This window comes from Pteropus vampyrus, unplaced genomic scaffold, assembly GCF_000151845.1.
Source record: "Pteropus vampyrus isolate Shadow unplaced genomic scaffold, Pvam_2.0 Scaffold191, whole genome shotgun sequence".
NCBI classification, from domain to species: domain Eukaryota; kingdom Metazoa; phylum Chordata; class Mammalia; order Chiroptera; family Pteropodidae; genus Pteropus; species Pteropus vampyrus.
In genome coordinates this window covers 705,208-723,305 of record NW_011888972.1, presented here as the reverse complement: position 1 = coordinate 723,305, position 18,098 = coordinate 705,208, and the positions used below count along the sequence as shown (strand labels likewise).

The following is an 18,098-nucleotide window of genomic DNA, read 5'->3' as shown; positions in this document are numbered from 1 at the left end:
TTGGCCTCAGGAAACGGAAGACATTCTTTGCACACCGCACCAGGCTCTAGATGGTCGCTGAGGTCCCTTCTGACTAATCCATCCTTCTGTGAGCTCTGCCACCTGTTCGTTCCAAGCCAAATGGTCTCACTTCCTTCCAACATGGCTTCCAACGATGCCGGTCACCATCTCTTTCGTGTAACGTTGTCTTTACTAGACACGTACGCACCGTGAACTCCTGAACGTGTCCACAGGGCAACACACCTGTTGATTAAATGACTGTACTACGTGCAGAGCACTGATAGCGGTGCCTGGCACACATGAATGGCGGCGATCGCGGGGCAGCCTCGCCGGCAGGTATGAAGCCTGGCACTGCGACGGGTCTGAATAAGTAGTGGCATGTTCATACGGTGAAAATGAACAGAATCGGCTCTACGTGTGTTCATAGAACAAGATACCATTTATACATAAAGTTGGAAAACATGTAAGACAGTCCCTTAGATTTTTCGATGACAAAAAAAATGTGGTAAAAGACACGCACGGAAATAAGAAACACCTAATTCGAGAGACTTTGGCCCTGGGAGGGAGCGAGGCAAGTGGGATGAGGCCACGGTAGACAGAGGCCTGACAGCCATTTCACACCGTGGACTCACCGGACCTGCGGACGCCGCAGATCCTTTGGCCGTTTTCGGGCAAACTGCTTTTAAGCCAAGTGTTCTCCCCTGTATTTTATTGACTGGCTCGGGGGGGCATCCATGGTGGACTCGCCTTTATCTGTGTTAGAACTTTTCCTTGACTTTCGTGCATAATTCCAGCCCGCCACAACACTTTTGAATGCGATCGCCATCTTACATATTCATCATCCTTCTAGCTTTGTGTCGTCGTCACAGCAGATTAATGTGCCTGCCTTGGAGGCCAGTTATGAGATTCCAATGAGATGTTGTATTCGTATATTCCACGAAAGTACTCTGAAAACTGTAAAGTGCTATACAAATGTAGATGATTTTATTTCATATCGTCAGTGATTGATTCAAACGCTGAATGATTCACGTGCTGAGGCCAAAGCGCAGGCTGACACGCACAGACTGTAGAAATGTGAGCTGGACGAGAGTACAGGTTGGGTAGACATAACGACGTGGAGCGACAGTGCTCAGCCCTCAGGCACACTCGACTCCACGGCCAGCCAGCTCGCCGGCCTTCACTTTGGCCAGAGAATCATCACGAGAGTCTTTTCAGGTACCCTGCGTTATCGTGGGGCCTGTCTGATCTGTGTGGTATATTATCACCCCCGTCCCCAAAATGCGTTTGTTAGTCATTCTAGTGAGTCCGTTCTGGTTCTTGGTGATCTTTGTTCCCTAAGGAAGGGAGGCCTGAGGAGATAGACGCGTGGTCAGCTTCACGGGACTTTGCACGTCTCTGCGAACAGCCTGCAAATGGAGGGAAGGCCCTTTCGACTAGCCTTCTAGTCCTTTCGGTGACGCGGCTTTCTCCCGACCTGTCTTGCAGTGCTCCTGCAAGGGCTGGTGTGGGAATAAGCAGTGTGGGTGCCGGAGACAGAAGTCGAACTGTGGTGTGGACTGCAGCTGCGAGCCCACCAAGTGTCGCAACCGTCAGCAAGGCCAGGTACGGTGAGTGCGGTGGCCTCAGCGTCCCTTTGGGCCTTCCACTGCCCTGCATCTGGAAAGCTGGCGTCTCCCTCCCGGCCCTTCCTGCCCTTTCAGCCCTTCTTCCCTTTTCAGTCCTTCTGCCCCCTGCCAGCCCGGCCACAGTGTCCCTCCCCGGAGAGTTCCCGGTACGTGGCTCCCATCCCCAGCCTTGGCTGCGAAGCCACTGCACAGCTCGTGAGGCGTGAAGCAGGAACAGGAAGGCAGGCGTCTGCAGGCTCCTAGCCGTGCAGGATCAGACTAGTCCGAGGCCTAACTGGAACTGCAGGGGCCACGTGCTGAGGTGGCAGCTTCCAGGAAGGACGCTAATCCTTCTGACATCCTGACAGTTACTTACTGCGCCCTTCTCCGTGGGAACTAGCTGTTCTACAGCTGCAGGAAAAACCCACAGGAACTTCCTATTTCTCGCAGCCGCTGCAGGGAGCCAGGCTGACTGTAGCGTCCTCACCGTGCTCCAGGAGAGACGAACTGAGGACAGCAAAAGTTGCCGGGTCAGCGTGCGCAGACGGGCCCCCGCTGGCCCGTGCCCGAGCCAAAGTTCCCTCGCCCAGCCGTCTGTGTGACAGACAAACAGTCATTTTACCCAGCTCAGCCTAGGGACCATCCGTCTATGTGCGAGCAGTTTTGCCCTGGGTTTTCCGTTAAGCCAGAGCGCTTAGGACCATAGATGGAGCAGGGAGCAGTGTCCGTTCCTGTGGCTTTTGTCGATTTAGAGCCTAGAGGCCTGCGGCGGCCGCACTTGTTCGCGTCTTGGGCTTCGTCGTAGGAGTTTCACTGTAAAAACCAGCGATGTAGGCCACAGCTTCCACTTTACAAATACAGACAACACCCTGTAGACGTGCTGAAAAGGGCATTGCAGATTGGAGACGGGGAAAGTCGATCAGAGCAATGACCACAGCCCGGTCTTGTTGAAACCTCGCCTCGTGGTGTGTCCCGTGCCTTCAGCAGCTGCCATCGAGCGCTGTGGCCTCCCCCAGCAGGGTCTCCCTAAGACGCACCTGGCCTGAGCGACGAGGCCCCCGCGCTGGCGCCTCACCGGTTGCGGGGAGCCGCCTGTTTCTGCAGCCCCGGGGACTGGCCTTCTGATGGGCTGTCTGCTCGATCCTCAGGATGGCTCGGGCACTGTGGAGCGGGCCCAGGACTCTGAAGGCTCCTTCAAACTGGAGGATCCCACAGAGGTGACGCCGGGGCTGAGCTTCTTCAACCCCGTCTGCGCCACTCCCAACAGCAAGGTAAGCGGCCCCGAACGCATCACCAACTGCGTCGGCATCCGTGCCCGCATCAGCTCGGACAGAGCGCGGGGGCGACAGGGCAAGGCTCACGTGCTGCTTGGGAACTGGCAGGGGCCACGGGCTCAGGTCTGCTTCCCCCAACCCAGCGGTCTCAGCGGACGCTCTGTACTTCTGGGCGCGTGCTGGGGCCCGGGCACACCTGGCTCTGTCCTTCCTAGATCCTGAGAGAGATGAGTGACGTCGACGAGGTCTTGTCGAACCCCGCGCCAGCGCCCTCCTCCCTTAGCGTCCCAGAGTTGAAACCTGCAGCGACGGAACCTCAAGAAAATAAAGCGCCAGGGAAGAAAAAGAAGCGCGCTCTGGCCAGCAATACCAGCTTCTTCTCGGGCTGCTCCCCCATCGAAGAGGAGCCCCACTGAACACGGGTCGCCGGCTCTGCCCCGGTCCAGCCTGGGAGATGCTCTCAGGTCCCTGTTGAGACAGGGGACAGTGCGTGACTGAAGCGGGAGGAACCCCGGTCAGCTGGGCCGTCAGCCTGCAGCCCTCCGGCCCTCGCCCCCGACTACTGCTCTCTCTTCTCCAGGAGGGCGCTCAGCTTCCTGCTGAACAGAGAGCCGACTGACCTTTCTGCGGACTGAGTAGCAGCCAGTCCCCAGGACAGTAGCTCTTTCCGATTTCGCGAGCACTTACGGCTGCCCCCCAACGGGGTTGAGGCCGAGCCTGTCTCGTCTCTAGGTTATCTCAGCTAAGTGGCCCCAGCAGTTCACCCTGTCTCAGGAATGGGGTCGGGGCCTGCCCTGCCCTGATGTCTCTGGGCGTGAAGTGTTTGAACAGTGCTGTCAGTTGTCTTCCGTAAAGCTGAGGTAAATGAAATCTTTTAACATGTTAATGTTAAGCAAATCAATAAATAAATCTTAGTTCTTCTACTGTTTGGAAAGATCCTTCTCTGCCCCAGGGAGAAGTGCCCTTGCGGCCTGCGCTCGTCAGCCCCAGCCCCGCAGGAACACTGTGAGGGACAGCCTCTCAGTAGCCTAGCAGGGCCTCACAGCCTCAAAGCAGGCCTCTGCCCCCTATCTGCATGCTGCTCTGCTACCTTGGGAAATTGGAATGACAGTAGCAAGGCCAGTGGCCTGCCCGCCACCGCCACCATAGAGCCTGCCCAGCCTGCAGACCGGGGAGGAAGGGGTCACTCACTAAGCCTCTCCAGCCACCTGCCTGTTTTACTTGCTCCTCACAGAGAGGTTCAAGGCGCACAAGTATCCTTATTTTGCAGATGACGGCAGTGACACACAAAGAAGCTACGTAAGTTATCTCAAGTCGCAAAGTCAGTGAGTGATAGAACCAGGACTAGAACCCAAGTCAACACCAAAGCGGCCTGGGGGACCAGAGGCAGCGCGGCTGTTCCTAATGCCCGCAGCTTGCTTTCTCCTTCAGAAAGGGAGCGGGGAAAAGTGGCTTCCCCCTTACGGACTAGGCATTACAGTCAGCTCTGCTTCAGCCCTGGAATGCCAAACACAGCTTGCCGACTGGCCTCGCAGCCTGCTGAGGAGCTGGCAAGCCCTGAGCCTCATACGTGCATTCTCAATCCCAGGCCCCCCAGTCAAAAGCTCCCGAAGCACCCCCAGAACTCGCGACATGAAAGCCAAGACCGCTCTAAAATGCCCCAGAGCCACACAAAGGAAAGTGAGGGCCGCCTGCGAAAGCCCGCGGAGCACTAGGCGCCCCCACAGCCCTCTCTGGCCTCCTGCCAGCAAGCAGCCCTGTTCCTCTTTGCATTTTAATGCTGAGGGAGCAAGGGAGCCTCTGCCACTGCCAGCTGGAGCCCTAGATACAATGGGAAGGCTGAGGGCCGCCGTCCTCACTGGTCTAAAGCCACTACATGAGGGGGAGGGGGAGGCGAGCTTATCCCCAGAGAAAGCACCCTTTCCCGCCAACGGTGCGACAGTGTGCTGGCCCCGGTTTTGAGATACCACATCGGCAACAGGTAGAGAGGGAAGCTCAGGCAGGCGGCCCCCAGCCCTCATCACACCCTGAGTCCTGTGTATGTTGCGACTGAGAGGGGGCCACGTACCGAAGCTCACAAGCTCAGGAGCGGCCTGCGTGGGGCCCTGCAAACCGAGAGACCGAAAGTGACCCCACAGGATGGTCTGAACGTAAGAATCTGTAACTAAACCCTGGAGCCGGCGGGTCCTCACGTCCTAGGCCTGTAGCTTCCTTGACAAAGGTCAATCTTTACCTTAAGTGAGCCTGTTTGTTGTCTTTGTGCATCTAAGATAACATACCTTTGGAAGGCCAGCTAATCTCCTTCTGCAGACCCCTCCGGGCACGCCCACCACACGGAAACACGAGGCCACATCGTTATCTCCCCGGCCACATACCGTCTCTGGCTGTAAATGTTAACTCTCCCGCACCCACCAGTGTACGAGTATGTCCCTCCGTGTGACTTTTTACCGGGTCTCAGAGGTTTCTCGCTTTGCTTTCTCTTGCCCCCTTAATCCACCACCAGTGGACGTGGTGTAACCCCCCTCACGTCTCCTCCCTTGATTCTAATGGACAAAAGAAGCTGCAAAACTGCCATTCTCTGGAGCATTTTCTCAGTCCCTTGAGATTTTGCTTCCAGGCAGTTGTCATCGGCATTGCCTAAGTAAACGCATCAAAATTAACTACAGGTTTGGACGTTTCCTACATTGACAGCGTGTTCATCTTCCAAAATCGTGTGACCCTGACACCCTGTACTCCCCCCAAACGATTTTTGGAAGGACACTTTAGATGCCTTGGAGATGAGGCAGCAGGACCCATGCAAGTCTGAGCACGCACTGAAGGAACATCTCCTATCTGGAGTGATTTGGGAGGAGAAGGCTGCTAGTGTCACCCTGGAATGGGGACCCCTGGCCCAGAAACAGGGCAACTTGCTGCCCGGAGTTCAGAAAGTAGCTTGCAGTTGTCCCTTGCCGATGCACCTTGCAGAAGTGGAAGTGGCACCCACGAGGGAAGGGAGGCGGTCGAAGCAAGGGCGTGCGCCCAGCAAGCGCGAGGCTGGATGCTGAGACTCCCTCGCACGCACACGCCCTTCCCCAGGGTGCTGGCTGGGCCCCTTCTCCTCACTGCCGAGTTGCACGGTTGTGTGGTCACCTCCCCTCGGCTTCCCACCTGCCCTGTACCCTCAGCCCTCGGCTCCCCAAGCCAGGACAAAGCCCCAGCAGTGACTGAGCGGAGCAGGAGGAGGGACAGAGGGACCGCGAAGGTTGCACAAAGGAATTCCTCACCCGAAGCCCACTGGCCGGCAGCGAGTAAAGAAGCAGATCGGCTCTGCCTCCCCGCCCCCGGCCCCCGCCCTCCCGCCCGACGTCCCACCCCGGCCGGGTACTGGCCGGAGAGCAGCCTCCGGAGAGGACCCGCGCAGCCTCCTGTAGGTGGCAACAGTGCCCCACCTGTTTGACCGGTGGGGCTGAGCCGAGGACTGAGGAGGGAGGAGGCAGATAAGTCGGAGAGTGGCTGGGGAGCGGAGCGCCGCGGAGCCGAGAGCAGAGCAGGACAGTCGCCGCGGAAAGGTGTGACGGCCGCGGGAGGCTGGGGGCTGCAGGCGGGAGCGCGGGCCGCGGGGCGCGGGCGGCCCCGACCGGCGGCACCGGGCGTGATGGGGCGCGGGGACCGGGCGGCACCGCGGCACGGCTCCCCTGGCTGGGGTTCCCAGGCTGCTGAGACCTGACCCTGTCCTCCGGAGGCAGCGCCCGGGGTACAGGGCAGGACCCGAGGGGAGGCAGGGGGTGCGGGTGGAGCCCAAGGCAGGCTACGACAGTCCAGTCCCGGGTGGAAGAGGAAGGACCTCCGTTTGGGATGGCTTCTTTTCTGGGACGGGGCTCAGGGAGGGGGGAGGCTTCCTTCCTCCAGCCCCCCAGCCGCTTGGCGCCCGATCCTAATCTCCCGTCCCAAGGGAAGCGCAGGACCGGCATGGTACTTTCCGGAGCAGCCACACCCTCCCTTCTCTCAGGGGTCCCACCACTGTGCACCCCACTAAGACCGCACAGCGTCAGGGGAGCCCAGGCGACACGGGGGCACGCCCCTTAGACCGCACACTCTTTGGGCGTACCCAGGGCTTCTATCCGTACGTACTCAAAGTCACCTAGAAACCCATTTGTACTGCCAGGTACTAGTGTGCGCACACATGTACGAATGCTGCCACGAATCACACCCCCTTCCTGTGGAATCACCATCACACACCCAGACGAGTTTGGGGATCAGTAAGCCAGCTCAGTCGCAGCCTGAGCCGAAAGCACAAAGTACACGGATTTGCTGCCTTGAGATGACCGCCCCCCACACACCTTTGCCCTGTATTTGTTGTACTTCCACCTAAGTGACCTCGGAGGGTGGGGCCCCTTGAAGGGGGGAGGGGGACACTGGGTTCCCGGCTGGGTTCCCGGTGGGGGGATGACTGGGTGGGAAGGGATCAGACCAGCGCCAGACAGCTTGGATATTCCAGGTCCGGTGGACAGGGAAAGAGTCCCTTCAGAAAGTTGGGGGTGACACAGGCGGCCCGCTTCTCTCAAGTCTTCCTCTTATTTGCCCAAGCCCCCTACCCCCCGGGGGGTAGACAAGATCTTCCATTCAGGGGTTTGTGATGTGTGCAATTTCTGTATCCATAGCAACTGGCCAACGAGCTTGGCCTTCTCTAGCCCCAGGTCAGAACGCGAACTTCTGCTTCAAGTTACTCCTGGGTCCTGGGGTGGAAGGCTCCACGAGGGGCTGCCTGAAGCGCGGCCATATCTGCCTCGGCTCCCAGACCTGAGTCGCCCTGCCCTGGGCAAACACCCCATCCCCAGAGCTGGGTGCCCACAGAGGGGGCAGAGGGGGAGAGAGCACGTGTGCATCCTGCGTGCAAAGAGGCTGGACCTCTTGGGGGTCCTACTCATTGCCCATGTGTCCAGGTTAAAGGGGAAACAAGCCCCTGGAGATGGACGCGGGGCCCGCCTTGTGACCTCTGTCGCTGGGCAGCATCCCAGGCCTCCACTCCTCCCTTGGGCTTCTCAGGTGCACTGGGAGGAAGGCTGCCATCTGCCTTCTGCCAAGGTCCCTGATGGCCGAGTGTCACTTTCCCCAGGCCCTCGCCATGGCTGAGTCCCCCCGCTGCTGCTCCGCCTGGGCCCGCTGCTTGCACTGCCTGTATAGCTGCCACTGGAGGAAATTCCCCAAAGAGAGGATGCGAACCAGCAAGGTGGAGAGGGAACGGGGGGCCGGAAGTCCAAGGCAGAGGCCGCTTGCAAGGGGAGAAGCAGGCCGTGTGTGCTCAGAGGCCATGGGGGGGGGCGGGCGGGGAGGTGCTTTCTCTTCCCAGGAAGAAAAGCTCCCTCAAATATGGAAAGAGTTGCCTACAGAGCAGCCCAATGCCTAGCAGGAAGCCCCTCGAGCTGCCACCCATTGGGGGCTCTGAGCCGGAAGTGCGGATGGCTGAGCTTCTCTCTTGCCCCTTTCAGTGCGACTGTATCTGGTTCGGCCTGCTGTTCCTCACCTTCCTCCTCTGCGTGGCCTGGCTGTACATCGGGCTCGTCCTTCTCAATGACCTGCACAACTTCAACGAGTGTGTCACGGACTGCCCCCAGGGCATACACGTCAACTCACTCCCCCCACCGGACCCCTGGGTGCTCGGTCATCCCCAGCCCTGCCCAGCTCTCCTGCCACCCTGCGAAGGGCCACCCTTCACTCCCTACTAGTCCTCCTTCCGGTCCACCCAGCCCAGCTCCCCTCAGGCCACCGCTAACACCCCTTCCCGCACACGGACACCTCCCCTGTCCCCTCCCACAGATTCCTGTTCCGCCACTGGGGGCGCTGGATGGACTGGTCCCTGGCATTCATAGTGGTCATCTCTCTACTGGTCACATATGCATCCGTGCTGTTGGTGGGTCTGAGGGGTGCGGGGTCGGCCTGACTCCCACCTCGGCCCTTCTTCCCTGCTCAGCTCTACTCTGTGGTTCTCACCCTGTCCCCTGCGGAGAGGGGAGGAGGGAGGTGTCAGCCTGGGAAGCCCAGGTCAGCGACCCCTCTTGGCGGCTCATTACTGCCACCACCCTGTGTCCCCAGCTCCTGGCCCTACTCCTGCGGCTCTGCGGCCAGCCTCTGCATCTGCACAGTGTCCATAAGGTAGAGTGCGAGGGAGAGGGCACAGCAGGGGGCCACTGGGACCTCACTAATCTGTCCCCAGGCTCCAACTCAGGACCTGAAGCCCAGTCAATATTTGCCGAGTGCCAGAAGGGTAGCGGAGGGGTCCGGGGAAGGCACTGGGCCTCTCTCCATAGCGGGAGGGGCTAGCCCGTGATAGCCATGAGCCCGGGTGGACACAAAGTCCCACTGATCCTGGTCCCCCAGGTGCTGCTGATCTTCATTTTGGTTCTTGTGGCCGCCGGCCTCGTGGGGTTGGACATCCAATGGCGGCAGGAGTGGCGTAGCTTACGTCTGTCACTGCAGGTGAGGGTCCGATCTCCAGTGCCTAGGTTGGGAGCCTTGGCCTGTGGCCAATCTCAGGACTTATCTTCCTCCCTGGCCCCCCAAGACTGCAAGTAACTCTGAACTCCAAAAGTCAGGTCCTCAGAGGAGAAAAGGAGGGCCCCTAGGGAGGAGAGCCCTCCTCACCAACTGTCGTCCACAGGCCACAGCGCCATTCCTTCACATTGGAGCTGTTGCTGGCGTCACCCTCCTGTCCTGGCCTGTGGCTGACACCTTCTACCGCATCAAGCAAAGAGGTGCCGACTCCGCCCCAGACACACCCATGCTGGCCTTTGGGGCTTCAGCCTCCCTCCGCCCGATTCCCTGCGCCTGCTCTCTGCTTCTTGCCCCGAGAAGTCACCCGTCGCCCTTTTCCGTAGCCTGTCCCTCACTCCCACAGGTCCCAAGATTACACTACTGGTCCTATTTTTCGGAGTCGTCCTGGCCATCTTCCTGGTCCCCCTATGCATCTCTTCACCCTGTATCATGGAACCCAGACACCTACCCCGCAAGCCCGGGCTGGTGGGACACCGAGGGGCGCCCATGGTGAGTGGGGGTGCAGAATGCTGGCGAGGCGGGGTGGGCGTGCACTGGCCAGGCCCCGCCCTCCCGTGCGACCTCCTCGCCAATCCCATTTCCCAGCTGGCCCCCGAGAACACCCTCATGTCCCTGCGGAAGACAGCAAAATGTGGGGCTGCTGTGTTCGAGACGGACGTCATGGTCAGGTGAGCGAAGCTGGGGGCGAGGCCCAGCAGGGCAGCTCCGAACAGCGACAGGCAGCCCCGGGCTCGGCCCTCTCACATGCCTTGTGCCCTCAGCTCCGACGGGGTCCCCTTCCTCATGCACGACGAGCACCTGAGCAGGACCACAGACGTGGCCTCTGTGTTCCCAGCGCGCATCAGAGACCACAGCAGCGATTTCTCCTGGGCTGAACTGAAGAGACTCAATGCCGGGGCCTGGTTCCTGGAGGTGAGGACAGCCTCGGGGCAAAGCCTGCCGCCTGCAGGGGCGCTGGGGGCAGAGTTCACTCGTTGATAAGCCTTTGCTGAGCCCCGTCCAGGGCGACGCGAGGTCTACAGCCTCTGCCCTGGCTCACGCCCTCCTCCTTTCCTCGTAAACCCAGGGTGATAATGACGTGATACCGGGACGAGGGACAGAGAGGGAGGTCACTGTTTGGCGCGGTGGGTGTGGCAGGACTCCGGCTCATGGACTCCGGCTCGGCAGACCGAAGCAGAGCCGCGTCTGAGCCGGGCAAGGCAGGGAAGGGAATTCCAGGCGGAGGGAAGCGTGTGGGCAAAGCCCAGAAGTGCCAGGCGGTGCTTCCAGGGAACACAGGGCGGCCAGCTGGCACCGCGAGGTCACACTCGGGGCGTAGCAGGAGGCGAGGCCGGGAAGGGAGCAGAGGCTGGTCATCTGTCAACGTTCCCGGCACCAGGCCCAGAGGTGGTGACTTCGATCCTGCGCGCGTTGCAATATATTCCAAAAGACGCTGCGTTATTTTTCAGTTTCTTTTTCCTAATTACGAAAGCAACAGATGTTCCTCGTAAAAAAGTAAAAACATCAGAGAAATAAGCTGAAAGGGGGCAAGTTTCTCATAATCCAAGCTCTCCGAGGTATTCGCCGTGAACGGCTGGGTACATCTTCCGAATATGCATATGCACACACACACGTATATGCACACTCACACATATATGCACACAGGTATACGCGCACACACGTATACGTATATATACTTCTCATTTTGCACAAGTAGGATCACTTCACAGATTCTTTTGCAACTTACTTTTTCCCATTTAACTCTATACACTGACATCTCAGAGCACTGAGCGTAGGACTGTCTGGCTTTGCATCCTGGCTTCGCCACTTCCAAGCTGCGTGAGCCTGGGCAGCACCCCCTAGTCAGTCTGGGCTGCCTCACCTCATCTGTGAAATGGGAACAGTGACAGTGCCTTGCAGGATTTCGGGGACGATGAAATCAGTGGAAACCAGTAGCTCGCTTTTCCCTTGTCACTGATGAGGAGGGAAGGTCATTTGCTGATTATGTGGCGTGGAGAGGCAACGGGCGGGGTTTGGCGATGGCCCCTTGGAGGGATGGCAGTGGGGGCAGACCGGGAACAAGTAAGTGGCTGGCTAAGTGGCAGGCGACTGTAGAATTGAATCAGACTCAGAGTCGAGGATGCCTGGGGTGGGCGGGGTGGGAATGTCGCAGAGGGCGCTGCAGAACTGTAGTTCAAGCTGTGGATGGACAGTGGGTTGGTGACACAGCCGTGGCCAGCAAGCTGCTGCTGCATCGAGAGGACAGCAAGGTGTCAAAATCCCAGAGTGTCCTGGGAGAGAGAAATTTAGCAACCTGGGAGGGTCGGAAGTTGGGTCACAGACTGAGGTGTTACAGCGTCTGGAGAAAGACAGCCTGGCTCAGGTTCGCAGAGGCTGGACCCCAAGATGCCAAGGATGGGGGAAGGGCCCGGAGGCTCCTTCGGGTCTGGAAATCACTTTTCTAATGTTATAGAGGCGCCCTTTCTGGGGGGCCAATCAGCTGTCGGCCCGCGATCGGAAAGAGGCCGGGAACCAGAGCGTGCCCGCACTGGCAGAGCTCCTGAAGGAAGCCGCGGTCCTCAACCTGTCCGTCATGTTTGACCTACGCCGCCCCCCGCGAAACCACACGTACCACGACACATTCGTGAACCAGACACTGGACACTGTACTGAATTCAAGGGTGCCGCAAGCCATGGTGATGTTGCCAGGCCTCCCAGTGCCCCTCGCGCCCCTCCCCCCCGCTGCCACCCCGCCTTCCCCATGCCACGGTGACAGTCTCAGCCTAGCTCATACGCCCCGCTCTGTGCTCTGCGCCCGCCCCCGGGACCCCCAGGCCTTCCCTGGCGTCATGCCCATCTTCCCCGAACCACAGATCCTTTGGCTTCCGGATGAAGATCGGGCTAATGTCCGACAACGGGCACCCGGAATGCGCCAGATATACGGACAGCGGGGAGGCGACAGCGCCGAGAGGCCCCACTTTCTCAACCTCCCCTACCAAGACCTGCCGCTGTCGGATATCAAGTGAGTGCCAGAGGGAGGGAGCCGAGGGCATCACGTGAGGCTTAACGATGGGGATGAGCCAGTGCAGGGAGGACATCGCCATCCGTTCATTCGCTCGCGTGACAGGTACTGTCCAGATGCTTGTCGCGTGTCAGGCTCTAGCGCAGGCTCTGGGTGTACAAGTGGAACAGACAGACCATAAACCACTGACCAAAATACATGCGCGTGGGACACCGATAAGCAATACGAACATGATAAAGTGGGGACGTGTAATATAGAGCAGTTGGGTTCGGGACCGAGGGGCTAAGGAGGGGCCACATTAGGAAGAGTGGTTAAAGAGGTGGTGTCCGGGCCGAGACCCACAGGTGACAGAAGGTCACAATGAGCAGAGCTGCGGAAGACTAGGGACAGTGGCGTCATGAGCGAGACAGAGATGAGGCCAGAGACAAAGAAGATGGCTCCGGGGAGGAGAGGTGACAGAGTTGCAGATATCAGCTGGGACCCAGAAAGCTGACCCAGCCAGTAAACAGGATGGACCTCAAACCATGCAGTTGCCAAGGTCCTTGGGGTCGAATAGTAAAAAAAAAGTGCACTGAATGACAGCGCAGCTGCCACAAACATGTTGAGGACCTTTCCTCAATTTCTCTCTGTGGAGGGAGACAGGACATCGGGTTTGGCCCTCACCTCGGCCTTGACCTGGTCAACATCGACTGCCGATCGCATTTCCAAAAGATGTGAATTGGTAACAAATACACTAACGATGAAATCAAGGCCCCAGAAGGCCCGAGCACCGAGACGATGGGCCAAAGGTGCCGAGATGCAACGCAATGGGGACAGATGGAAAGACCTATATTTGGGGCCCCAGAGAAGCTCAACTGCACAGACACGGGCGAGGGGACAGTAGCATCGGCAGGAACGTGTGAAAAAGACCAGGGCTTTGACTGAACGCTCGTGCATAACGAGTCATCAGGGGCACGTGGCATTGCCAAGACTAACCTGACGCCGGGCTGCCATCAGACAGGCAGGGTGCCCAGAAGGCAGGAAGGGTTTCGCTCTGCTCGCAGCTGGTCCACGCCCACCTGCATATCGTGCGCAGGTGCAGACTCCATACTTCAAAAGGAACATTGATAGACGGCAGGGAGATCTGATCAGAGGGCTTTGCAGGGAACGATAAGCCAGGTTCCGAGTCCCAGTGGAAGGGACCGCTGCTGTCGGACGTACAGAAGAGATGACTCAGGGGCACGTGGTCGCTTTGTGGCCGCAGACAGCAAAGTGAGGACCCACAGGTGGCCTCCATCGGAAGACAGAGTTCCGCTACGCAAAGAGGATCACTTCGGGTCAGGGGCTGCCGCGCAAACGGGCCGATAGCGCCTTGGCGGTGACACTGTAGATTCGGGCGCAGACGGGCTGCCTCCCACGCCTTGAACCCCACGATTCTGGATGCTCCCCGTTTCTTCCTCACCTCCACAGGGCACTGCACCAGGATAATGTCTCGGTGAACCTATTTGTAGTGAACAAAGCCTGGCTCTTCTCCCTGCTCTGGTGCGCGGGGGTGGATTCGGTCACCACCAACGACTGCCAGCTGCTGCAGCAGATGCATTACCCCATCTGGCTTATCGTAAGGGCTCTGACACTGTCATCCCTCCTTAACCTGTCCCTCTCTTCCTTACATTCCCCCCACCCATATACTACCTTTGGGGCTCCGGCCAACGACAGGGGCCTTTCCTATCCCCACAGCCCCCACAAACATACCTGATGATGTGGCTCGTTACCAACTGCATCTCCGCCCTGTTGCTTCTGTGGACCTTTCTCTTCCACGGGTGAGTGCTTCGTGCCTCAGCTTTCTGGATGTTTATTCTCCCCCGGGGCCTGGTGACGGGGCTGATCCGGACTCAGATGTGCTGCTTGGGCTTTGGAGTTTGGTCTGGCGGGTCCCTTTGAGATGCTCAGACCCTTCCCCAGACACCGAATCGGCTTGCACCTGGGAAAAGCAGTTTGGGGAAACCAGGGTCAAAAGGCTGTGCTTGCAGTTGGCGGAACTCACCACGGGAAGCTTTTCTCCCTGTAGGACCTGTAAGAAGGAGAGAGAGAGAACCGGTAAGCACGTCCTCCGCTCACGTCGTTTTTCTCATCCTCTGGCGTTCCCCGTGCTCACCCCCTTCCTGCTCCCTCCCCTCCCTAGGCTTAGAAACGGCGGTGCTGCTCACCAGGATCAACAACTTCATGATGGAGTGAGTGTCCTGCCCCGGGCGGGCCCCCACCAGCCGCAGTCTGAGGCCTGTCTGCCTTTGCCACCAGCAAGGAAGGGACAATGGTGGAGGTGGCACGTTGCCGTTGCCGGGGTTGGGGTGGTGCGAACTTTGCACGTGGGTGTGGAAGCATGAGGGCGCTCCGCCCAGATAGCGGACATGCCCAAGCTCCCACGAGGCTGCTGCCCTTGGGGTCTGACCCGCGGTGGTTGGGAAAACAGTGAGCGCTTAGAAGTTTCTTCCAAAATGAAGCTAGAACAGAGGAGGTGGCCACCATGCTGTGTCAGACTTGTGTGCATGTGTTTTTGTGTAGAAGGCACGTGTGTGTCAGAGATGGGGCAGCTTGGAACAGAGACTGAAGACGACAAAGCGGCCTTTCCTGCAGAATTGTCGGGCGATGCAGACAGATGCTGACCCTGTCTCCCCGATACCTGCAGTCGGGCTGCCTTCTTGCCTACCCGTTGGGCCTAAAGAACCCGTGTGGCCATATTAATTCTATGCTACAGATGACATTTGGTGCACACGGCCTTTTTCTTCAATATATTTTGATTCACGTTACTTGTCTGCTATTCGTATTTAATTCGCGTTTGCCCACGGTCTCATCTTTTCGGCGCTGGGGCTGGGCGGAGGAAGTACCCTCCGCCTGGGGTCGTATGTGACCCGATACTGAGGGGTCGCCGGGGGGGAGGTGCGTGGCCTGGAGATGGGAGCAGGACCACTTGAGGCAATGAAGGGCTGCAAGGGACGAAGAGCCGCCGCCGCAGGGGAGGTGGGGTGGGGCGGCGCGTTCTGCAGCGTCGCAGCGCCACCTGGTGGTCACCTGCCCGAAGAAGAGGGCGGCGGCCGCATCACCGGGATGTGTTTGCTGAATGCCACCTGTTTCCCCTGCCGGTCGGCGACCTGTGTCCTTGATTCCGGACCCCGAGGGCATGGTCCGATCGCCACGAGTGTTCGCTTCTCTGGGCTGAGCACGGGGTCTGGCTCCAGGCCCGCCTTCCCCCGGAGGAGCAAGTTCCTAGTGTGTTTGCTGCCGGTCATGAGTGCCCGAGCTAAACCTTTCAGGTGACTGTCGCGGAGCTAGCCTAGGATGAGTCCTTCTGGTAGAAAGCGGGGGAGGAGCTAAGGCAAAAACGGGGTCGGGAGGGGACTCTGTGGCTGACTCTTCAGTCCCCCACCGCACCGACATTCGCCCCAGTTCGCGTCCGCGCACGAAGGCAAATCGAACTGAGGCTCTACCGAGGTCAGGACGTTCGGGTCTCCATTCCTCCCGCCGGACCGGGACCTGGGGCCGCGCTAGCGCCCTGGCACCAAGACTCGGCTCGGTCGGGGGGGGCCACCCCGGGAACTACAATTCCCAGGATGCTCCAGGCACCTTCCGGTCTCGCGAGTGACGCAGGCGACTTTGAATGTGCGTTCCCGCCCCTCCTCCTCCCCGCCCCCGCCCCTTCCCGGGCCGCCCCGCCCCCGCGCTCCCACGCACGCACGCACGCACGCGCCGGCCGCGGGCCGCGGGGACATACCTGGCCTGCAGCTGGCGCGGGCGGCGGGCGGGAGCGCGCCCCGCGGCCGCGGCCGCGGCCGGGCCCTGCCTTCTCCGGGCAGGTCCCCTGTACACACTGCCTTTTCGGGCTGCATCCCCTTAGTTTTGCCGGTTCCGGATCCAGCCCCTCAGCCCTAGGGCGCCCAGCCTGTCAGGTACCGCCAGCTGTCACCTGTCAGCACGTACCTCCTGTCCCCATCCCTACTTTTCTGTGCCCTGTCAGGGCCTAGCCTCGCAGCCCTGCAGCCTCTTCTTGCCCCCCCCCTTCCGATCTGACCCTGACGACCTCCAGGGTCCACCCCACCCCCAGCGCCCTCCTCTGCCGCCCTGCTCCCAGGCCCTCGGCTGGAGCCATGTAACCTCAGCCTCCAGCCCCCGGCCCCTGGCTCCCGGCCCCTGACCTCTGGCCTCGAGCACTCCGCCCCGAGCCCGCCACCGCAGACCCTACTCTCTTCCCGGGAGGACCGGACAGCTACGCGCACTTAACCTCTGTAAGGCCCTGGACTGGAAACAAACTGCCAAACACTTGAGGGCGGAGGGGCCGGGGGAGCTGCTCGTTGGGGTTCGGGTGCAGTTGCTCTGTGTTATTTTTAGCTGCTGACTCACAGCTCCTGGCATCCGGGTTTGGGGCTAGCAGACTGGGCTAGGGGGCTATTAATAGAGCCGAGGCACAGTCCCGACCCAGTTCCGTTTGGAAGCACACGGAACACGGAGCCTCCCCTGCCGCCAGGCTCCGTGGAGGTGCTGGGGACCGCGGCGGTGGCCGGACCGGTACCTCTCCGCCTGCCAGTACGTTCACAGGTATCTCTGGCCCTGCAACTCTTGAGGGAAAGCCCACAGCGAGGCCTCGGCGCGGGGCTCTGCCACCAGGACGCTCCTGCTGTACCAGCCGAGAGTGACGCCACCGGTCTAGAGGGGCGCGGTCACCGCCACCACGGCCCGGGCCTGTCCGGCCTGCTCCTGGGCCGGAACCTGGGTTCCCAGGAGGAAAAGCTGTGGGTTTCTAGTCCCCAGAGGCCCTCGTGAGGACGGGGTGTGCGTCCCGGTCTACCAAAGGGGACCAGAGCTAGGAATTCGCTGGTCCCAACCAGACGACGGCACAAGGAGACTGCCCGCTTCGTTATTTACCGCCCTCCCATTCTTTTTAGTGTTTTCCCTCTTTGGGGGGCTCTGTCCCTACTCACGGGAGTCAACGGACCTCAGGATCTCTCCCTACTCCATCGAGAAAAGGAATTCGGAAAAGCCAGTGGGCCACTCGTCTCCTTTATATACGGCCATCGCCATGGGGCCTTTTTATTTTAATGAGCCGAAGTAGGAGCTCCCTAATTTATACACTGGGAATGGTGGGAAATCTTAATGCCTTACTGGACTAATCACCAAAATTATTCCCACCCACGGCCAATTTGCTAGAATTCCCATCAACGAAGGATGCACAACCCCCAGCAGTGCCCCCTAGCGGCAAACCAGAAACTTCTGCCTGCGGCGCCCCTGGTCTCCCGCCGCCAGGTGAAAGCGGATGGCTTTGGGGCAAGGACGATGGTTTCCTCACATACAAAGACTGGCGTCACCCAGTGAAGCTCTGCTCTCAAGGATGAGCCCAGATCGTCACACAGCAGGGGGCTGCGCTGCCCCGACCCCATCAATTTACCGAGGGCGCCGGCGACAAGGCGGACGGCGTGAGAAAGGGTCGCTCTACTCCCAAATCCCTTCGTACTCCTCTGCTCTCCTTAGTCTGAGCAGGCCGCCTGGTTGCCTAGCAACCACGGTCGCCTGCTGGGGCGCGGGGCTGCTATCGGCCTGTAGGGGGCGCCTGTCTCCCTGGGACCTCAGGCTCCAGCAGCTGCGGGGTGGGGGGCGGTTTCCAAGTGTCAAAGCATCTCAGGGGTGTCAACCCACTCTAGCCTGAGTGTCAGAGAGCCTG

At 59.7% G+C, this 18,098-nt stretch overlaps 2 protein-coding genes and 1 long non-coding RNA gene across 4 annotated transcripts in view; 2 read left to right on the top strand and 1 right to left on the bottom strand.

The window, feature by feature from the left end:
• Nucleotides 1–3,802, top strand: part of KIF4A (kinesin family member 4A) — a 94,216-nt gene extending 90,414 nt beyond the window's left edge. Inside the window, exons 29-31 of the mRNA XM_023537448.1 lie at nt 1,486–1,602; nt 2,753–2,875; nt 3,094–3,802. Of these exons, the coding sequence (XP_023393216.1) occupies nt 1,486–1,602; nt 2,753–2,875; nt 3,094–3,294 (441 nt within the window). The 3' untranslated portion in view covers nt 3,295–3,802. The remainder of the gene's footprint in view (nt 1–1,485; nt 1,603–2,752; nt 2,876–3,093) is intronic.
• Nucleotides 3,803–7,977: 4,175 nt separating this feature from the next.
• GDPD2 (glycerophosphodiester phosphodiesterase domain containing 2) lies at nt 7,978–15,004 on the top strand. Of its 2 annotated transcripts, XM_023537452.1 has the most exons (16): nt 7,978–8,087; nt 8,347–8,450; nt 8,675–8,768; nt 8,951–9,010; nt 9,236–9,334; nt 9,516–9,609; nt 9,753–9,898; nt 9,995–10,077; nt 10,171–10,321; nt 11,862–12,083; nt 12,261–12,409; nt 13,859–14,006; nt 14,126–14,208; nt 14,457–14,485; nt 14,571–14,619; nt 14,951–15,004. In XM_023537452.1, exons 1-16 carry the CDS (start codon nt 7,983–7,985, stop codon nt 14,994–14,996), a joined length of 1,662 nt encoding a protein of 553 aa, XP_023393220.1. In that variant the 5' UTR covers nt 7,978–7,982; the 3' UTR covers nt 14,997–15,004. The 2 variants fall into 2 exon arrangements, with proteins under 2 accessions (XP_023393220.1, XP_011369743.1); XM_011371441.1 differs by lacking the exon at nt 14,951–15,004 and having other exon boundaries at nt 14,571–14,623.
• On the bottom strand, nt 13,791–14,664 carry LOC111746473. Its single transcript, XR_002783132.1, has 3 exons — nt 14,596–14,664; nt 14,141–14,459; nt 13,791–13,889 (listed from the first exon to the last, which is right to left on the bottom strand). It is a non-coding gene; the product is annotated as an uncharacterized LOC111746473 (long non-coding RNA).
• Nucleotides 15,005–18,098: the final 3,094 nt, after the last annotated feature.